Below are 18,818 nucleotides of genomic sequence, written 5' to 3' on the forward strand. Positions count from 1 at the left end.
AAACAAATTCATCATGATGCTTATCTTTCCTATATAGAGCTCCCAGCAGAATAAACCAATGGGCTTGTTTCCATTGCCTTATCTCGTCTGGAGCAGTAGAAATGAACACTTCTGACTTGCCAGTTTTTTTGCCAATATCTAAATATTTTTGTTCTATTGAATGTGACTAGATGTACAGACACACTTTTATTTTGTCTCACACATGAAAAGTGAAAGCATAAGGCATGCGATCCAACTCGTTTCTGATCCAAGTATTTTAATAGCAAATTACTAAATTTGGTTGTAGACAATAGGAGAGATAACCCACCATCATTTCAGAATTTATTCTACCAGTCTAGACACAGTAGCATGGTACATCTTGAATCGTATTTAAAATGAAAGGTTGGTTTTACAATGTTTGTTACCAGTTTTCAGCATGCTGGCCTGCTAAAAGAAAACAGATGTCTATGAGATAGTCCGGAGATTTAAGAAGAGAGGTCTAAAAACAAAAATTCAAGAAAAAGGAGACAGAAAAGGGTGTTGCAAAGTAGTGCCTGTGTCATTTGGCTCTAAAGATTATGAAATACCTGGCTACTTTATTCTACTTATTGTACACCTTTTGTTATTAATAGAGAAACGATGGTGACAGCAATTATATTAAAACTACAAATACTTCCTAGAAATAGAAGCAAACTTTATAATTTCCAAAGTAATACAGTAGGCACTATCCGATTCACTTTATTGCTTGCTACAAATTCTGGGCTTGAAAAACAACCTCATGCCAGGAAGAACTGTAACTATTTATTTAGTTCTGCGGACTCTGAATTATATAAAATGACAGTCACCAAATCCCCTCTGAATTTGTTTCAGAGATATTCTTGCTTCTTGTATTTGGAGCTGAGTATTCTTGGATTAGAAAATTCACTTCACCATGAATAAAATAACGAAGTCTCAACTAAAAATCCCAAGACCTCAATGTCGAGAAATTCTCTATTTTTAGTAAGTGGTACAGTGAATACTTCCTCTCTCCCTTCTCCTCCATCAGCAGGTGTCTCTGCCATTCCAGCAGACTGATAAAAGGAAAAGGAGGGGGCGAGGAGAAAGGAAATTGTCTAAGTCGTCGTCGGGTGGTGGAGGTGGGGATATTTTAACATGACGATTTAAAGTAATTTTTTAAACGTTCTTACCCAGAATTTATTACGAGGTTTATTATGGATTACTCAGCAGTTTGGATCTGTCCATCTGTAACTTATAAACGGAAGGGGACAAGGGATTAGAGGGAACGAAGGACGGCGGGGGGCGGGGAGAGCAAAATGTAGGCGCGTGGGCACGGAAGGGAGAGGCGGACTTGGCAGTCATGAGGGACCGCGGCTCAGAAATGGAAAGTGTGGCCTGGCCGTCCTGCCCTGGAGTGTGTGTGGGAGGGGAGCACGGTGTCGCATTGTCCTCTCCCGACCCTAAGCGCTTCTCCCGTAGGATGAGGCCAGGAGAGGACACGGGGAAAGAGTTAGTCATAAGGATGCTCAGGTGAGCGGTCTCCCAGTCTCCCCGGCGCTGGAGGCACTGGAGGAAAGATCAGGGGGCAGACATGACCCCGAGTCCGCTTCCTGAGCGCGAGTTTAAAGGTCAAAGGCCACCAGCTGGGTCAAAGGTCCCCGGCTCACCTGCCACTCCAGGTGAAGGGAAAGCCAGGGTTAGAATCCGTGTCACAGCCTTTACAAGGCCTGTCGCCCTCCCACCACAGCCCGCGACCAACATGGCGACCAGGCGCCCCCCAGCTCCCGCCCCGCGCCGTCTCCTCAGCGGTCCCCGCGCGTGACGCGGGGCCGCGGTCTGAGCCCCGGCCGGCGGACCCGCGGGAGCGGAGCGCGGCCGAGGGCGCGAGCCGGGCGCACGCAGGGGGTGGGCGGCGGAGCCTGGCGGCCAGCCCGGGGGCGCGCGCACACGCGCGGGCGCGCGACGGGCCGCGGGCGCGCGCGGGGGCGGGGGCGGCGCGGCGGCGGCGGTTGGAAGGAGCCCTCTCGCGGCCGCGGCAGCAGCAGCAGCGCCCGCCCCGGCTGCAGTCCGGCCGCCGCTGCCGCCGCCGCCACCGCCTCGCGCCTCAGCCGCCCGGCCAGACATGAGTGAGGCGGCTCGGGATCTCTCGCCCGGAGCGCCGCCGGCGGTAGCCGCGGCCGCCCCGGAGGAGAGGAAGGGGAAAGAACCGGAGCGCGAGAAGCTGCCGCCCATCGTGACGGCCGGCGCAGCCGCGGTAGGTGCGGCGGGGGCCGGGGGGCGCCCTGGGCGGTGGGTTGAAGGCGGCCTGGAGAGGGGACAACAGGGAAGTTGCGCCTCGAGGGCAACGGCCATCACTTGGGAACCGCGCCTTCCACGCTCGGGGAGTGGGGTCCGCTGCCTGATGCTGGGTGTTTGCTTGTTTTCGGGGGGTCTGGCTCCCGACTTTCTGCTGAGGGTCGGCATCCTCTGTTGGATGAGCATGGGTGCCAGTTGGGCGTCAGGGAGGTTTTCCCTGAGTGGGAGAACCTGCCTGTGGGCGCCAAGGCAGCGCTTCCCTTCGCTTTTGCGGTCCTTTCTCCCCTCGGGTTGAACAGTCTCAGAGAGGAGTTTCCTCCTAATTCTGACCTTTCCGTTGCTATCCGGGTAGTGGGAGGCAGTTGCCTCCCTGGATGCTTTTATTTTTTTCATACGGTACTGACGTGTGATTTGAAGGAGCGAGGCTTTTTCTTCTTTTAAAACTCGGCTATCCAAGCTTAATAAGCGTGGTAATTTCCCAGCTGGATTTTGCAAGGGTTAATTTGGAAGGCGCTCTCAGCCTTCAAACTCCATACTGCCAAATGATGTCATGGGACATCATCCCCTCTCTCCCTTCCCCCTGTTTGTACTTAGTGGTTGGGAGTCTGGTTGCTTTATGATTAACTTCTGGTTTTGACATTTTTATTTGACATAGTATTTAAATACTTTGGGCAAGTTTGCTTTCAAGTATTTAAAGATTATGACTTGTCAACGCATCTGTACGTGACAAAATAGTAAAAGTTTGGGGAATATTATACATTTAAAAAAATTTCTACTTGCAATTAGTTTCTAGAAGCCGCCCTCCTAAATGACTAGGAACTTACTAAAATAGCTCACTCTTCTTTATAAAGTATTAGTATCAGAATAATGTTATGATTTGGTAGGTTTTTCAAAAATGTCTGAAGCCTGTAATAACTGGAAATTGTTAAAGACAACTCTTTTATCATAAGTCAGCACAGCAGATTTGGACAGCAATGACACACATTTTAAAAGGATAACTACAACTGATTGGTAAATTGCAGCTGTAGTTAGGAATTACCTTGGGAGATGCTTTGAAGCAATTTGTCATTCATATTGTAGTCTGTTGGTGCACAGGGTTTTCACAGCTTTTTATGTAGGACTTCTTAATGCCAATGTAGTTTGTTTGTTTCAAGTCTGGGTATGTGTCTAGTGTGTGTATACGTGTGAGTATGGGTATATGTGTATGGAGGTCACATATACATGTGACCTGGTGTTGGTTGTCACCCCATGCTTTGGCAGTTTTTTCCTAAGGTGGTTATTAAGAGGGAAAATGTAACATCTGCTTTTAGAAGCAATGTTATGAGTTTAGTGTCTAACAGCAAGTACCTTTCCCCAAATTATTTATATATAGTGAAGAATATATTATATATAGCAAATAATGTCTATTATTTATCAATATTATTTACATATAATTTCAGTGGAACTGAAAGAAAGGTTTGGAACTTAACAGAAGCTGATACAGTGTGGCTGGAAGTCTAACATTTGTTATCTGAAGCACATAGGTCTTAGTAATTTCAAGTTTTTCAGATTTTAAGAAAGTAATCCTTTTAAGTATTACCACATGTAATAACTACAGTGAAGTCCTGGCCAATTTCCTGGCATCAGTAGTATCTAAAACTGTAGCCAATGTATTGTTTGTTCTGTTCAGTGGAATAAGGTTAAAAACTCTTACTTGCCTTATGGCATTTCAAGGCACATCCACATTTGTGCTACCAAGTGAATTGCAAAGACACTCTTTTTCAGGATGTAGACTAGTCAAAGAGCCTATAGTTTAAGAATTTTTAAAAAATCTTTGAACATGGAGGATAAAAACAGTTTGGAATAGAAAACTTGGGATTCTGAGGCAGTTTCTGGTGGTGCCTTAAAATTTCTTTTGACCTTGATACTGCTGTTGGATTTTTCAATGGAAATTTTAAGAGGAAAATGCAAGTATGTATTGCATATTTTTCAAGAGGATTTTCAGAGCTGAAATTTTGAGGCATCATGATAAAAAGCCTAAGGAAAAAAAATGCTGACATCTGAAGATGAGGAAAGCCAGGGCATCTGGGATGACCGGATTCTCCAGTAGAGTGGGGAAGACTTGATGGAATGTGGTGGAAAGAGAAAGACAGTTTATTGCCTCCTAGTTTATTTCTGAACTCTGTAGGGCTTAAGCAGAACTCAAGGTTTGTTTAGTATCCTAATTGACATCAGGAACTTTGGGGACCCTTTTAGTGATTCTTCCTTTTTGCCCAAATTAATAGCTCCACCCTTCCAACTTGAGTTTATATTTCAATTCAAGTGGCCCTGTAATCATGTGGGGTTTTTTCCCTCAGAAAATTAGTGTGTCATGGTTATGACGGTGTAGAAACAAGTAAGAGTGACAGCTCACGAAAATAAAGAAGAGGTCAGATTATGCTGATCCTAATAAGGCCAAAAAATATAAGCTATATTCTGAATGTTTAAAGAGGGGTGCCATGATGGGAGAGAGAATGGTAGAAACTGTAAATTCTGATACTACCTCTATGCCAAATTCCATTCAGAAGATTCCTGACACAGGTCTCAAACGAGACTGACTGTAGAGTTACTTTGGTAGGATGTTGGTCCTGACTCACATCCCACCCTAAGATACCAGTTTTCAATCTGATGCACAGTAAAAATCAACTGGGAAGCACTATGACGGCCTAAATGCAAGCTTTTTTGTTTGTTTGGTTTTTGGTTTTTCGGGACAGGGTTTCTCTGTATAGCCCTGGCTTCCTGGAACTCACTCTGTAGACCAGGCTGGCCTCGAACTCAGAAATCCACCTGCCTCTGCCTCCCAAGTGCTGGGATTAAAGGCGTGCGCCACCATGCCCGGCCCAAATGCAAGCTTTTTAAATCAGAATTTCTGAGACTGGAGACATATTTTTCTTTTAACTTCTTGGTAAAACTAAGAGTGAACACTGATGCTGTAATGTACTGAATTAAAAGCTATGAGCACAGCTCAGCAATCTGTGTTTTAAAACTACACCCTCATCCCAAATCTGCTTAGCAATAGCTGTCAAAGTGGTTCTATGAAAGATGGGGTGCAGGGGTTAGTGAAAGGGATGGCTGTTTAAGTGTCTCAGTGAGAGATGCTCAAGAGGCCCCAGGTGATGGAAATTAGACATACTGAATTCACTAAGGCTGGCAGATTGAAATGGAGACAAATATGTAAATTAGTGATTTAATACAAATATTAGAAAAACATGGTAAATAAAGGAGAAAATACACAAAGGAGAGACAGAATTAACTGTGGCAAGTAGGGACGAGTTTTATTGCTTCCTTCAGTATTTAATGGGCTGAATGGGAAAGAGAGGTTCTCACTGGAATTGACTATACCAAGGAATTAAATAGATTCAAAAAAGATAAATTTTATATAACTAGGGAGGTGAAATCAGTTTAAACTGTGTGTGTGTACATGCGTGAGTGTGCATGTATGTGTGTGTACATGTGTATTTTGCTGAGGATCAAACTCAGGGCTTTGTGCACATGCATTCTATCACTGAGCTACATTTCCATCCCTAGTTTGGAATTCAAAGGGAAGCTTGCCCCCAAATAGAAGATGAGGAACTGTGCCAAGTAGGCAGTAGAAGCGTTTAAGAGAAAACACAAGGTGTGTGCAGAGGACAAGAGTGACAAGTTTGTGTTGTGTATGAATGGGCTTGCTGGAACCTCTGGACCATGATGGAGCTACCAGTCACTGAACATATGTTATGCTTAGCTTTGCACTAACTGGGGTAGAAACACAGACAAGGCTTAGCCAGAATGTCGCACCTCCGGTGATCTGGGGCTAATGGATAACAAGCAAATCAGTATGTAAAAGCCACAGTAATTCTAATGTTCCTAGTTATACAGGACCAGTTAGTTCTACTTTAAACAGTGGGAACTTAAAATTTTGAAAACAATTAGGGGAAAGGGAAAATTGGCTTTCTGTTTAATTGGCAAATGTTCAGGGGGGTGTGTAGTATGTTTTTGTTGGGATGTGTTACGTTGTATGTACATGTCTATGGACCAGAGTCCTTACAGAGTTTATACATGGTTCAGAAAAGATGGTTGGTAAAATCTTATCTCTTTTTGTTAATTGATCTCAATAAAAGCCCACTGGAACTCCCCCCCTCCCCAGAAAAAGCCACAATAAGCTACAGAAACAGTTTGCAATATGGAGATGATCAGTGTGTGCAGAGCCATGAAGAAAGGCCTTGAAGTAAAGGTAATTATTTAAGCTGGCTGGCCATTGAAGGAATGATAGAATCTGAACGAGCGAAAGGAATATGTAAACAGTGGGGAAAATAACTTGAGAGGCCTTAAAGAGAAAAATAAATTAAGTAACAATAAAACAAGCCCAATGGAAACTTGCCGAGGACTTGTGGGAGTTATGTAAGGATGCTCGAGGGCTGGAGAAGGTTGGACATTTCCACTGTGGTTAATGGGAAGCCTTTGGAATTCCTCGAATAGAGGAACAACATAATGAAGTTGTTGGTAGTGTGTAGTTAAACTGGAGGAAGTAGGAGGAAGAAAGTGAAGGAAGGAGGGTTGTGGTTCATGCTTGAGATGGTGAGCACACCCACTGGAGTGTTGACCACAGGATTAACTGTACAGAGTAGAAGAACCCACACAGTGTGGAACCTCGGCGACAGTAATGAAAGATAGAAGGATTAATACAGGGGAAAAAAGACAGTTCCAGAAAGAGTTTCTCAGGAGGAAGAAGAAGAGGAAGAAGAGAAGGAAGAGGATGGAAGGAAAAAGAAGGCAGAAAAAGGAGGAAGAGGAGGAAGAGGAGGAAGAAGAGGAAGAGGAAGCATATTAAAATAAAACAATCCAGCCAGTAACATTTTAAAAAAATGTTGTGTGTGTGTGTGTTTACCTAAACTCTGCACAGCTTAGCATTTTGAACAGTCTTATATATGTAACCTTTTGTGCATTTTGTCTATCATATTCTAAATGAGGTGATGTAGGGAGAGAATGAAAAAATAATAGTGAATGTATCTTACATAATTTAATAAACTAAGATTTTTTAAATACATATGACCTGATCTAGTGGTCCATGCTTCCAGCCTAGCACTTTTGGGAGATAAAGGTAGACCAGACTCTTGAGCTGTAGGACAGTCAAGACTACATAGTGAGTCAGTCTGTCAGTCAATCAGTCAGTCTGTCTGTCTCTCCTCTTTTTCAAAAAAGCATAGGTAAATAATATAACTGTTGAGTGCATATTGTGTACTATACATTTTTCATGTGTCATTTAGTCAGTTAATACAATAGAAAACCACACAACAACCTCGTGGATAGAGTGTTATCCCATCTTCTGGGACAGATGTGGGAATCAGATTTCTTGTATATTGCCAAAGGGTAAAATGATACTGAGCTGCAAAGGTTGTTTCAAAATTCTCTCCCCAATTCTGAGCGCTCTCTGGTGGCAAGATGTGGCACAAAGAGCCTCCACCTAAAGCAATAATCCCAATTTGAAAAAGAGGATGTGGTCCAGCAATATATTAATTCAATTTTTTCCAAATGTAGGAATATTATGTCAAATAAATATATTCTAGATATATGATCATTTGGTTTTAATGTTATGAATATGTAGTTTTAAGTTCTATATAAAGCAAAGCAATCTGATAAAGTAAAAATAACCTCTTAAAGAGAGATTAAAATAGTACTTAAAGAGTTTTCAGTTAAGAAAAGAAGGCTGGTAGCTATATAAATACATATTCTGGGTGTCTAATTTTGAGTGGATCATAAAGTCTCTCAACTCTTTTCTTTTCTTTTTTTTTCGGCTGCAAGGCCAGAATGCACATCTGTTTATTCTCCCATTCATGTTTAATTCAGGATTTAGAACACAAATAATTTGACTATATTTAGCAATTGGAGAAAAACATGCTTATAAATTGTGAACCAGAGAATGCCCCCAAAATGTCAACTGTGAGACCACTTTGCTATTTTTAATTCTTTGTCTATAAAATGAGGAAAACAATACTAATACCTACCTCACATAATAGATATGGAATCTAGAATAATGCACATGAAAAAGCTACATCTGTAGTGAGAAATTATAAGTCAGCCCTTGCTATTCCTATTATTTGGGCTTTTTTCTCACCAGCCCTCTGTATCAAGCCTCAAGACCTGTACCTGTCGCCTTTTCCGATCGAGCTCGTTCCAGTCTCGTTCCAGTCCACACAGAATTAAGGGTGCCTTGCACTCTGAACTCCTCAGTGTAAGAATTTAGATGAATTTCTTCTTGAAGAAGAAAAATAGCCCCATAGGGGAATATAGCCTAGTGTTATCAAAATTAGCAACTTCTCTGTTGCATTTTAAAATTAACTTGCTTATTTTTAGAGTTGAGAAGAAAAAGATCAACAGTGGATGAATGAGGAAGTGGGTGGAGCTGAGAAGACTCTGGGAAGCTTTGGTTTCTGTTTTTCACCTACTTATCTCTAGCATTACAGTCGTATGTATGGATTAAATTTTTGTTTTAAAATATTTTTCTGTCAAAAATGCACATGGTATGCACTCACTGATAAGTGGATATTAGCCCAAAAGCTCGGAGTACCCAAGATACAATTCACAGACCATGTGAAGCTCAAGAAGAAGGAAGACCAAAGTGTGGATACAAAGTCCTTCTTAGAAGGGGGAACAAAATACCCATGGGAGGAGTTACAGAGACAAAGTGTGGAGCAGAGAGTGAAGGATAGGCCATCCAGAGACTGCCCCACCTGGGGATCCATCCCATATATAGTTACCAAACCCAGACACTATTGTGGATGCCAACAAGTGCTTGCTGACAGGAGCCTGATTATAGCTGTCTCCTGAGAGGCTCTGCCAGAGCCTGACATATACAGAAGTGGATGCTTGGAGCCAAACATTGGACTAAGCACGGGGTCCCCAATGGAGAAGCTAGAGAAAGGACTGAAGGAGTTGAAAGGGTTTGCAACCCCATAGGAGAAACAACAGTATGAACCAACCAGTACCCCCAGAGGTCCCAGGAACTAAACCACCAAGCAAAGAGTACACATGGCTCTAGCTGCATATGTAGCAGAGGATGGCCTTGTTGATCATCAGTGGGAGGAGAGGCCCTTGGTCCTGTGAAGGCTCAATGCTCCTGTGTAGGGGAATGCCAGGCCAGGGAAGCAGGAGTGGGTGGGTTGGTGAGCAGGGGAAGGGGAGAGCACATAGGGGATAGGGGGTTTTCAGAGGGGAAACCAGGAAAGGGGATAACATTTGAAATGTAAATAAAGAAAATATCTAATAAAATTTTTTAATTAAAGAATAATTGAATTAAAAATATTTTTGTGTCTTTTATTCTATTATTTTATGTGTCTGCATTTGTACACCATTTATGTGCTCTCCTAAGGAGGTGGTAAGCCTCAATGTGGTGGTAGGAATCGGACCTGGGTCTTCAACAAGAACAACAAGTGCCCTTTGACCATTGAGCCAACTCTCCAGCACTGGATAAAATGTTTTATGGTGAGCCTTGTATAAATAACTAGTTGTTTTAAGTTGTTATCCCAACATTAAGAGAGATCAGTGTGGCACAGTTAAAATATTGTTTAGGATGAGTAGAGTTGTGCTGGGGGGCATGTAGCCCAATGGTAGAGCACTTTGCTAGCATGCACAAAATGATGTTCCATCCCCAGTACCAGGAGGGCAGGTGTGCAGATCACAGACTGGAATGAATACATTTGAATGTATGATTTAAATATAAAATTAATAGAAATTTTACTAATTAGGCTGAATTGAAAAATCATTCTTGAAGTTGTTATAAGAGGTACAGTAGTTAATTTGAAGTTAATTCATATGCTTTTATTAAAGAACAACATGATTCTTAATAATTAGATGTAGAATTATGACCTTATTCTAAAAGGAGTGTTTGGGTCTGGAGAGATGGCTCAGTGGTTAAGAGCACTTATTGCTCTTCCAGAGGACTGGAATTCATTTCCCAGCATCCAAGTCAGATGGCTCACAGTTTCCTATGACTCCAGCTCCAGAGGATCTGATGCTCTCTTCTTGTCTTGGTATACTTGCACAAATGTGTACACACCTATGCACAGAGGTACACACAAACCTAAAGCCTAAAAAAAGTATCTTGCTGAAGCTTCAGTGCTTGTGTGTGTGTGTGTGTGTGTGTGTGTGTGTGTGTGTGTGTGTTCTGAAGTGAATGAATATATCTCAGAGAGCCTTACTTTCTGATGGTCAGTGAACACTGGAGCTCAGTGCTTCAGTACTGATGGTCAGTTATCAGGTGTCTCTAGATTAATTGCATTAATTGACCTTTATAGTGGAAAATAATGTTATTTTGGGCTTAGAGTCTTGTTAAGATGAAAGTAAACTACCTTGTGCCAATTAGGTAATAATAAAAATTATTTCAAAGAATGTTATCTTTATTTCTTAGTATCCTTTAAAAGATATGGTTCATACTAAAATTTTACTTTGTGCTGATGCTATTTAGCTTAAGAAGAACGTTTACAACTTAAGAGTAGCTGACTCCATATTTTAAAGGAAGATTGTAAAATTAGTACTTTGGATCTAGCATCTTAGCTGTGGGAAAAGAGCATATTTTTGCCTGGTTTCAAGATCTGAAATAATTCTTCAACAGACTCTAAATGCACTTGAGGTCTTATGTCTCATATGATCCTGACTGGTAACTAGGAGAGTTTATTTTAGAAATTGACAAAGCAAGAGATCTTAAGGATTGCTTATTTTAATTTAAAACATAAAGACACTACTCATTTGACATAATAGCCTTTACTGAATACCTCAGGAAATCATTTATTCTTTTGTAAAAGTAGTTTTTATACTCATCATAGGTATAGGTAGTCCACCCTGATTCCTTGAGGCTGAAGGTTGGATTTTGTAGACACTAGAAATTCAATTTAAAATATTTTATTTCAGAGACTGTAAGATGGGGGGAGATGTTACCATCTTATAGCATTGTGTGATGGAACAGAGGCAATTATACCTTTATCAGGTATTGCGTTAGAGTGTAAACAGAAATGTCTATCTTCTAAAGCAGTTTTGGAGGATGGAGGATAATCAAAGTAAATTGTACTAAAATTTTGTATACAACAGAAATTGGCACTTAATGAAAACTGAATACCCCTTCTCTGGTGTATAAAAGAAAAATATGATTTAAGAAATTAGAAATTTGACTCAGATACTGTTCCTCAGTAAATTTTGAAAGTGGTAATTCAAATATTCAAAGAAAATAAGCTTGAAAATATATGATTACATGTTATTACAAGTGGAACAGGTATTCTAAATATTTTTGTATTTAACTTTTTAAGATTATTTAATACTATAATCTTACATATTACATACATATTTATATGATCAGAAAACTATGGAGGCCCTAATGTATTAGCAAAATAAATTTTAGTGTAATTACTACATAAAACTTTGCTGCTGCTTGAAATATTGAACTTTCTAATAAATTTCTGGGCAATCTCTGCCCAGGGAATGAATTCTATTACTTAGTGTGCTAGGTTGAAGTGTTTTGAGTGTATTTTTCTCTCAATGAGCTGTTAAAGTTCAATTCCCTGCCCCCTCCAACCCCCAGTTCTTTGTGCTTCAATCTGTAACAGCTGGTTGAGTATCCTCCTACTGTCTATTCTTCAACACATACAGCCCACTGTTTGCAGGCTGGCCGTATTCCAAGACTTCATCTCTAGTATTCAACTGTAGAACTCCAGTTAAGAAGACTGAAAACCCTGCAAGTCAGTTGTAGTCTTAAGTTTAAGAAGGTGTAATATTCTTTAACTTTTCTGTCTCCATCCCCCCACGCCCACCCTAGCCCCTAACTTTAGCCAAGTGTATTGGGAGTTCTTGTCACTGCCTTCATTCTCTAGCTTCCCATTCATTTGTCAGTTCATTCACATGATTTCTGCCATTCCATTCCATTGAATCTGTTTGAAGATTTTGTAATCATTGAGATAGACACACTCTCAATTGTTTCATATTCTTGAATCTTTATAACTTCCTCAGTTTTCTTTTTCTTTTAAATTAGCTTATGTGTATAGGTTTTATGCATGCATGAATGTCTGTGCACCATGTGTTTGCCTGGTATTCATGGAGGCCAGAAGAGAGTGTCAGATCCCTTGGAACTGGGGTTACATACAGATGGTTGTAAGCTGCCACGTGGGTATTGGGAATCAATACTGGTTCTTTGGAAGAGCAATCAGTGCTCTTAACTACTGAATCATGTCTCTAGCCCACCCAGTTTTTAATACACTGCTTTCTTCTGGATTTTCCTACTTTCATCACTTATTCTTTACTTCCTATAGTATCTCACATACAGTTTTACCCTTGTATTGTTTGTTGCTGTATACAAAGCCCCATTAGAAAACACCAATTAATTTATCATATAAAACATGTTTGTTAGTGAGCCTTTGCTCCTTGTCTAGTTACTCACAAACTGTATATCTGTCTAAATCACCCTAAGATGTTCTTCCAATAAGCCCTCTGACTTAGAGTGAGGTGCCAAGATGGTTTTTGAAATTTGAAACATTTTACATTGTCTATTTCTCGCATAACTTACTGGACAGTTTCTTCATCCTCACTGTGCATCAGACTTAGGCTGGAAGTACTGCTTTCCATTTTGTCCTTGGCTAGCCAGGCTGTTTCAACTAGATCAGCTCAGGTTTCATTTCTTGGAATTGGATTAATTTAGCTTCCAACACTATGTTTCTCTCTTTAGCAGTTGCATAGCAATTTAACTAAATTAATTATTTTAGTATTATTTCAAAATCTCACAAGTGAACTAAACAGTGTTCCTAGAGGCTTTGTTTTTATGAAGACAGGGTAAAGGAAGGGAGAAGAGAAACACCCGGAAGTCTTCCCCAAATTGTTAGGATATTGGAAGTCTCCCTCTGTGAAGGCTACTGTAGCTAGAGAGTCTGTGATGTAGTGATTTACAGGTATAGACTTGATACTCATTAGAGTGGAATTTTTAACTGATTCTCATGGTCTGTGAACTTGAGAATGAATGGCATTTCAGGTTCCTCATCTGTACAGTGAAGTGTAGGTATTGTTCTAGTCTGCTTTGCTGTTGCTATGATAAACTCCATAAACAAGTTGGGAGAGGAAAAGGTTTGTTATGTCTTATAGCCCATCATCAGTGCAAACCAGTTAGGAACACAGACAGGAAGGAACCTGGAACAGAAACTATGGAGGAACCGCCTTACTGGCGTTCCCAGGAGCATGTTCAGCTCTTTCCCTTGAACAGCTCACTCCCACCTGCCTAGGGATAGCACTCCTCACAGTAGGCTGAGCCCTCTGCATTAATTAGCAATCAAGGAAATGCATCATAGATGTGCTCACAGACCAATCTGATGGAGGCAGTACTTCAGCTGAAGTTCTTTTCTACATGTGTCAAGTTGGCAACCAAGAGAAGCCACCACAAGTACCTATATCATAAGAACGTTTTAATGTAGTAAAGTATCAAATATAGTAGAAGAGGGTATACAACCACTCAACAAATGATTTGTTCTAGTATGTTTTTACAACAAGTAATTTGAGTAATTATTCTTTGTAGTTCTAACCTTTAATGTGTATGCCTATGATTCTGAGACTGCTGATTCCTTTCCCATATCTATTAAAGCCTATATTTTCAGTTACATAATGAAGTGCAGATTTTTGATGTCTGTGTTCTTGGGTGTTGAAGCAGCCCTGCCATTCCTGCTACACGTCCTCATTTGTTCTCCATGTTAGTTTGTAAGAAAAGGTCTCCCCTCACCACTTAGCTAGACTGGTCAATTACCTGGGTGTCTGGATACAAACCCCAGTTCTCCTGCTTATGCATCAAACACTTTACCAACTGAGGCATCTTCTCAGTCCAGATATGTTGACCTTTTTATAAATAGTGTTCTCTTCACTAAATCTAACACAGAAATATTAACTTGGGATTCACTAAGCAGCAAAACCAAATAACATTAGCAAAGTCAATGAGCAGCCAAAGATATTGCATATAAGAAAATTGCATCAGTGTACTTGTGGAGGTATATTCTGCAGATTCTCATGTCTGATTTCATTTTGGGCAAAGCCTGTGTGCATGTGTGCACATTTTTTGTGTGTTTGGGTACACATGTGTGTGCAAGTTCAAGTGTGTACATGTGTGCACATGTATACACATGCAGTGGAAGTCAGTGGACAACTTTTGAGGCATTTTCTACACTTCCCACCTTTGTGTTTTCAAGGCAGGGTCTCTCTCAACTGATCTGGAGTTTGGCCAGCAAATTCCAGAGACCTGCCTGTGTCCACCTCCTCAATGCTAGGATTAAAAGCATGTACTAACATGAGAATCAAATTTAAGTCTACTGTATGGCTGAGCCATTTCCTCAGCCCAGCCATCACCCTTCTGTTACTTGTCAGCTGCCGACTTTTATGACTCTCAAGTGACTCCACTGTCCTTACCTGTGAAATAGGAATTAACTGATTTCCAAAAGTCACTTAAATCCAGACACTTAAATACTATGTGTATAGTATCTGGAATTCATTTTCTTTAGGCCCTTTTAATACTAATAACCTTTTTTAAAAAAAAAGATTTATTTGTTTTATACTTATGAGTACACTGTAGCTGTCTTCAGACACCAGAAGAGGGCATTGGACCCCATTACAGATGGTTGTGAGCCACTATGTGGTTGCTGGGAATTGAACTCAGGACCTCTGGAAGAGCAGTCAGTGCTCTTTAAACTTCTGAGCCATCTCTTCAGCCTCCAATACGAATAACCTTTTAAAAAGAAAAACACAAGTAGATTTAGGGCCTGTGCACAAGTTATGTCAAGCCCTGTAATGTGTAAGGACTCTAGTGCAGCATAATGGACAATATAAGGACAGTTACTTTCTCTGGAGTAGTTTAAATACATTGTAAGATTTAACAAAAGTGATTGGCTTTACAGAAAAATAAAACATGGAACAGAGTTGTTATGAGTTGTTGTTTCAGTTACACAGCCCAATTCCAGTGTTTAAAAGATCTAAAAGGTTTTGCTGTTGTTAGTGTATATAGCCTGTGGGTCAGGAGAGGGTCTGCTTTATATAATCTATCACTCTAGACCCAAGCTCATGAACAGTCCAGAACCTGAGCTCTTAGCATCTGTCATTGTTAGTGCAGAGAACAGCAGGAGCTGGGATTTTCCCCACCAGTCTTAAATGTGTCATCACTCCTTTCCAGAACTTAGAGATGTGATTTCTACTTCTAGCCTATCAGAGTTAATCAGATGACTCTGTAAAAGGGAAGCAAATATGGAGAGAACACACGAATATTTGGTGAGCAAAAATATATCTGCTATATTATGTATGAGTTGTTTCTAAAAGAGTAAATGGAATCAATCTGGCGACTAAATAAAGAAGTGAAAAAAGAACCTCTTCATTTACTATGAAAGTAAACTATCATTAGATTAAAAAGAGATGTTGGGCTGGAAAGATGCCTCACTGGGTAAAGGTGCTTGCCACTGAGATTGATGACCTGAGTTCAGTCACTAGGATCTACATGGTAGAAGGAGAGGGCAGCTTCTCTGAGGTTGCCCTCTGACCTCCACTTGTGCAGCACGGCACACGTTTACATGGGCACACAGTGTGAGTTAAGAAGTAAGTTAACTACTTTTCTCAAGATTCTGGGAACTGAAAAGTGGGGCATGTGGTATAGATCGGTGATCTTAGCATTGGAGAGGCTGAGACAGGTCAAGGCCACACTAAGCTATAGAGCAAGTTTAGGCCACCAGGGATATATAGAGGCCTTGTCTCAAGATTTGGGACAACGGGTCAAAAGAATCCAAGAACTAAGAAAAGGCCTGAAGTCAGCACTGAGCTTACTTCTTACTTTGTTTTTTATAATTCATGTTTTATTTTTACAAAATACAGATTAATTAAATGTTTTAGGAATTTTTAGAGTTGTTGAGATGGAAAATATGTTAGTGGATAGCTTCTTAAGCATGTTCTATGGTCTATACCTAAGGATCTCTATATGGTTAGAAATCCTGGTGTACCTACAATTTAATTATAATGCTTTGGAAAAATCAACACTCAATGATTTATCATTTTATATGAATTTTTAAATCAAATCACTGTAAAGACTTTAGTAAATCAACTTATAACTCATAAATTATTAAAATTTATAGTTTTAGTGATCATTAAAGCAGTATTATTTAAATACTTAATTAAAGTGGTTAATATTGGTGGACTATATACTTTGTACAAGAAATGGTGTTAATTATTTTATGAGTAGACCTTGTTAAACTCATAATAACTGTGAAGTATTGTTGCCATCACCTTTGCAAACCTCACCAGCATATAAGTAGTCAGATGATTGCTGCGGCTCTCTATGCTTATGCTGATTTGGTCAGTTGCATGTACGACAGTTTCATCGTCTTTCTGACATAAAATCTAAATCTTTAAAACACTTTGTCTTTAGGGCTTGGACAGAGGATCCAAGGGCCAGATTTCCACCTTCAGCAGCTTTGTCTCGACTGTCACCCAGAAGAAGGAAGCTGCTGAGAACAGAAGCTCGCCTACCCACCTTGCTCTCCCTAACATCAGGAATGGTAATAGTCTGATTAAACTACTTAAAATGTACTTTAATTATTTAGCATTTTTTGAGTAAGTTTATTATAAAAGAGCAATAAACTATGTAAATATTTAGTGTTTCTTTGTATAGCTTATTTTATCATAGAAAATATAGATTACTTACGTTTCTTCAGGATAGCTTTTCCTGTGAAAACACAAATCTTTGAAGTTTGGAATGCCCTCATACTCTAGCCAAACAACGTATGTGATGAATTAGTCTTACAAAATTTTTCTTTATAGAAATGCATACTAACATTAGACCTACTGTACAGTTTTAGAGGTTAGATCCATAGAACTTTATTTCTGAACCTCTATCTTCAATAACGTCTTTCTTCCTTTGATTTATTTATACCTACACCCACACATATTTGTTCCAACATATATATTGATTTCTACTTGGACATGTCAACTGGATAACGAAACTTATATAGTTTAGAAGACTGGATAATGACACTTATTTATATAGTTTAGAAGACTATTTCATTGCACCCTCACAGTAGTCAAAATCTCATCGTATTTATCTTCCGTTGCTGCACAATGAATTGTCACAATGCCGTGGCTTTAAAAGAGCACTCAGGTATTAACTCACAGTTCTTTAGGTCAGAAGTCGGGGTGGATGTTGCTAGGTTCTCTACTTAGAGCCCCTGCAAGGTTGGAATCAAGATGTTGGTTGGGCTGGACTCTGCACAAATCACAAATATTCTTTTCCAACCTCCTTTTCCTCCTCCTCCTGGCAAAATTGATTTTTGTTGATGTGCCAACACCTTTCCTGACTGTCATATAGACATATACAGTTCCTTCGCACATGTCTTCTTACTGGTTCTTAATAATATCAACGCTATTCTTTCAAGGCCAGCAGCAGGGTTCTTTTCTTGATTTTTTTTTCTTTTTGCTTCTTTCTCTCTCTCTCTTTTTTTTAAGATTTATTTATTTATTTATTTATTTAATGTAAATGAGTACACTGTAGCTGTACTGATGGTTGTGAGACATCATGTGGTTGCTGGAAATTTGAATGCAGGTCCTCTGCTTGTTCCAGTCTAAAGATTTATTTATTCTTATATCTAAGTACACTGTAGCTGACTTCAGACACACCAGAAGAAGGTGTCATATCTCATTACAGAAGGTTGTAAGTCACCATGTGGTTGCTGGGATTTGAACTTAGGACCTTCGGAAGAGCAGTCAGTGCTCTTAACCACTGAGCCATCTCTCCAGCCCTTTCTTTCTCTTTTGTAAAATTATTATTCTTTAATCTTTTTTTTACAGTCCAGTCATTATCCCCTTCTTTGTCTGCCCTCCGACATTTTCTCATCCCATTTTTCGTCCCTCCTCCCCACTCCCCATCTCCAAGAGGGTGTCCCCACCCCCAACCTCTACCCTGCCCCACCAGACCTCCCCACTCCCTGGGGCCTCAAGTCTCTCAAGCATTAGCTGCCTTTTCCCTCATTGAGGCCATACCAGGCAGTCCTCAGCTGTATATGTGTCAGGGGCCTGCCTGGTTGAGAGATCTTGTGTGTGTGTGTGTGGTGGGGGGTGGGGGGATCCAGGTTAGATGAGACTGCTGGTCTTCCTGTGGGGCCTGCCCCCTTCTTCAGCTTCTTCCAGCCTTTCCCTAATTCAACCACAGGGGTCTCTTGGCTTCTGTCCATTGGTTAGGAATAAATATCTGCATATGGCTCTTTCAGCTGCTTATTGGAGCTCTGGAACAGGGGGTGGCAGGTGGGGTGGTAGGCATTATAGCGTTAGTAATAGCGTCAGGCCTTGGAGCCTCCCCTTGAGCTGGACCCCAGTTTTGGACTCCATTTTTGTCCCTGCAGTTCTTTTAGACAGGAACAATTCTGGGTCAGAGTTTTTGACTGTTGGATGGCAACCTCAACCCTCCACTTGATACCTATCTTTCTGCTGGAGGTAGACTCTACAAGTTCCCTCTCCCCACTGTAGGGCCTTTCATCTAAGGTCCCTCCCTTTGAGTCCTGAGCGTC

The 18,818-nt window shown here is 40.6% G+C and overlaps 1 protein-coding gene and 1 long non-coding RNA gene across 13 annotated transcripts in view; one reads left to right on the plus strand and one right to left on the minus strand.

Annotated features, from left to right (window-relative positions):
• Positions 1-239: 239 nt before the first annotated feature.
• Positions 240-1,354, minus strand: Gm41838. The gene is made up of 2 exons (XR_877830.3): positions 1,167-1,354; positions 240-1,049 (listed from the first exon to the last, which is right to left on the minus strand). It is a non-coding gene; the product is annotated as a predicted gene, 41838 (long non-coding RNA).
• An 86-nt stretch (positions 1,355-1,440) lies between these two features.
• Hectd2 (HECT domain E3 ubiquitin protein ligase 2) overlaps positions 1,441-18,818 on the plus strand; it is a 67,010-nt gene continuing 49,632 nt past the window's right edge. For 7 of the 12 annotated variants that reach the window (XR_003952783.1, XR_003952784.1, XR_001782583.2 and 4 more), the window contains exons 1-2: positions 1,917-2,230; positions 16,688-16,817. Coding sequence is in view for 2 of the 12 variants with exons in the window: in NM_001163471.1 (NP_001156943.1) it covers positions 2,099-2,230; positions 16,688-16,817 (262 nt within the window). In the remaining 10 variants the exon portion in view is untranslated. Of the gene's footprint in view, positions 1,507-1,916; positions 2,231-16,687; positions 16,818-18,818 lie in introns of those variants that run through there. The other 5 variants (NM_001163471.1, NM_172637.3, XM_006526991.4 and 2 more) reach the window with 4 other exon arrangements.

The sequence above is a fragment of the Mus musculus genome, chromosome 19 (assembly GCF_000001635.26).
Source record: "Mus musculus strain C57BL/6J chromosome 19, GRCm38.p6 C57BL/6J".
Lineage (NCBI taxonomy): Eukaryota > Metazoa > Chordata > Mammalia > Rodentia > Muridae > Mus > Mus musculus.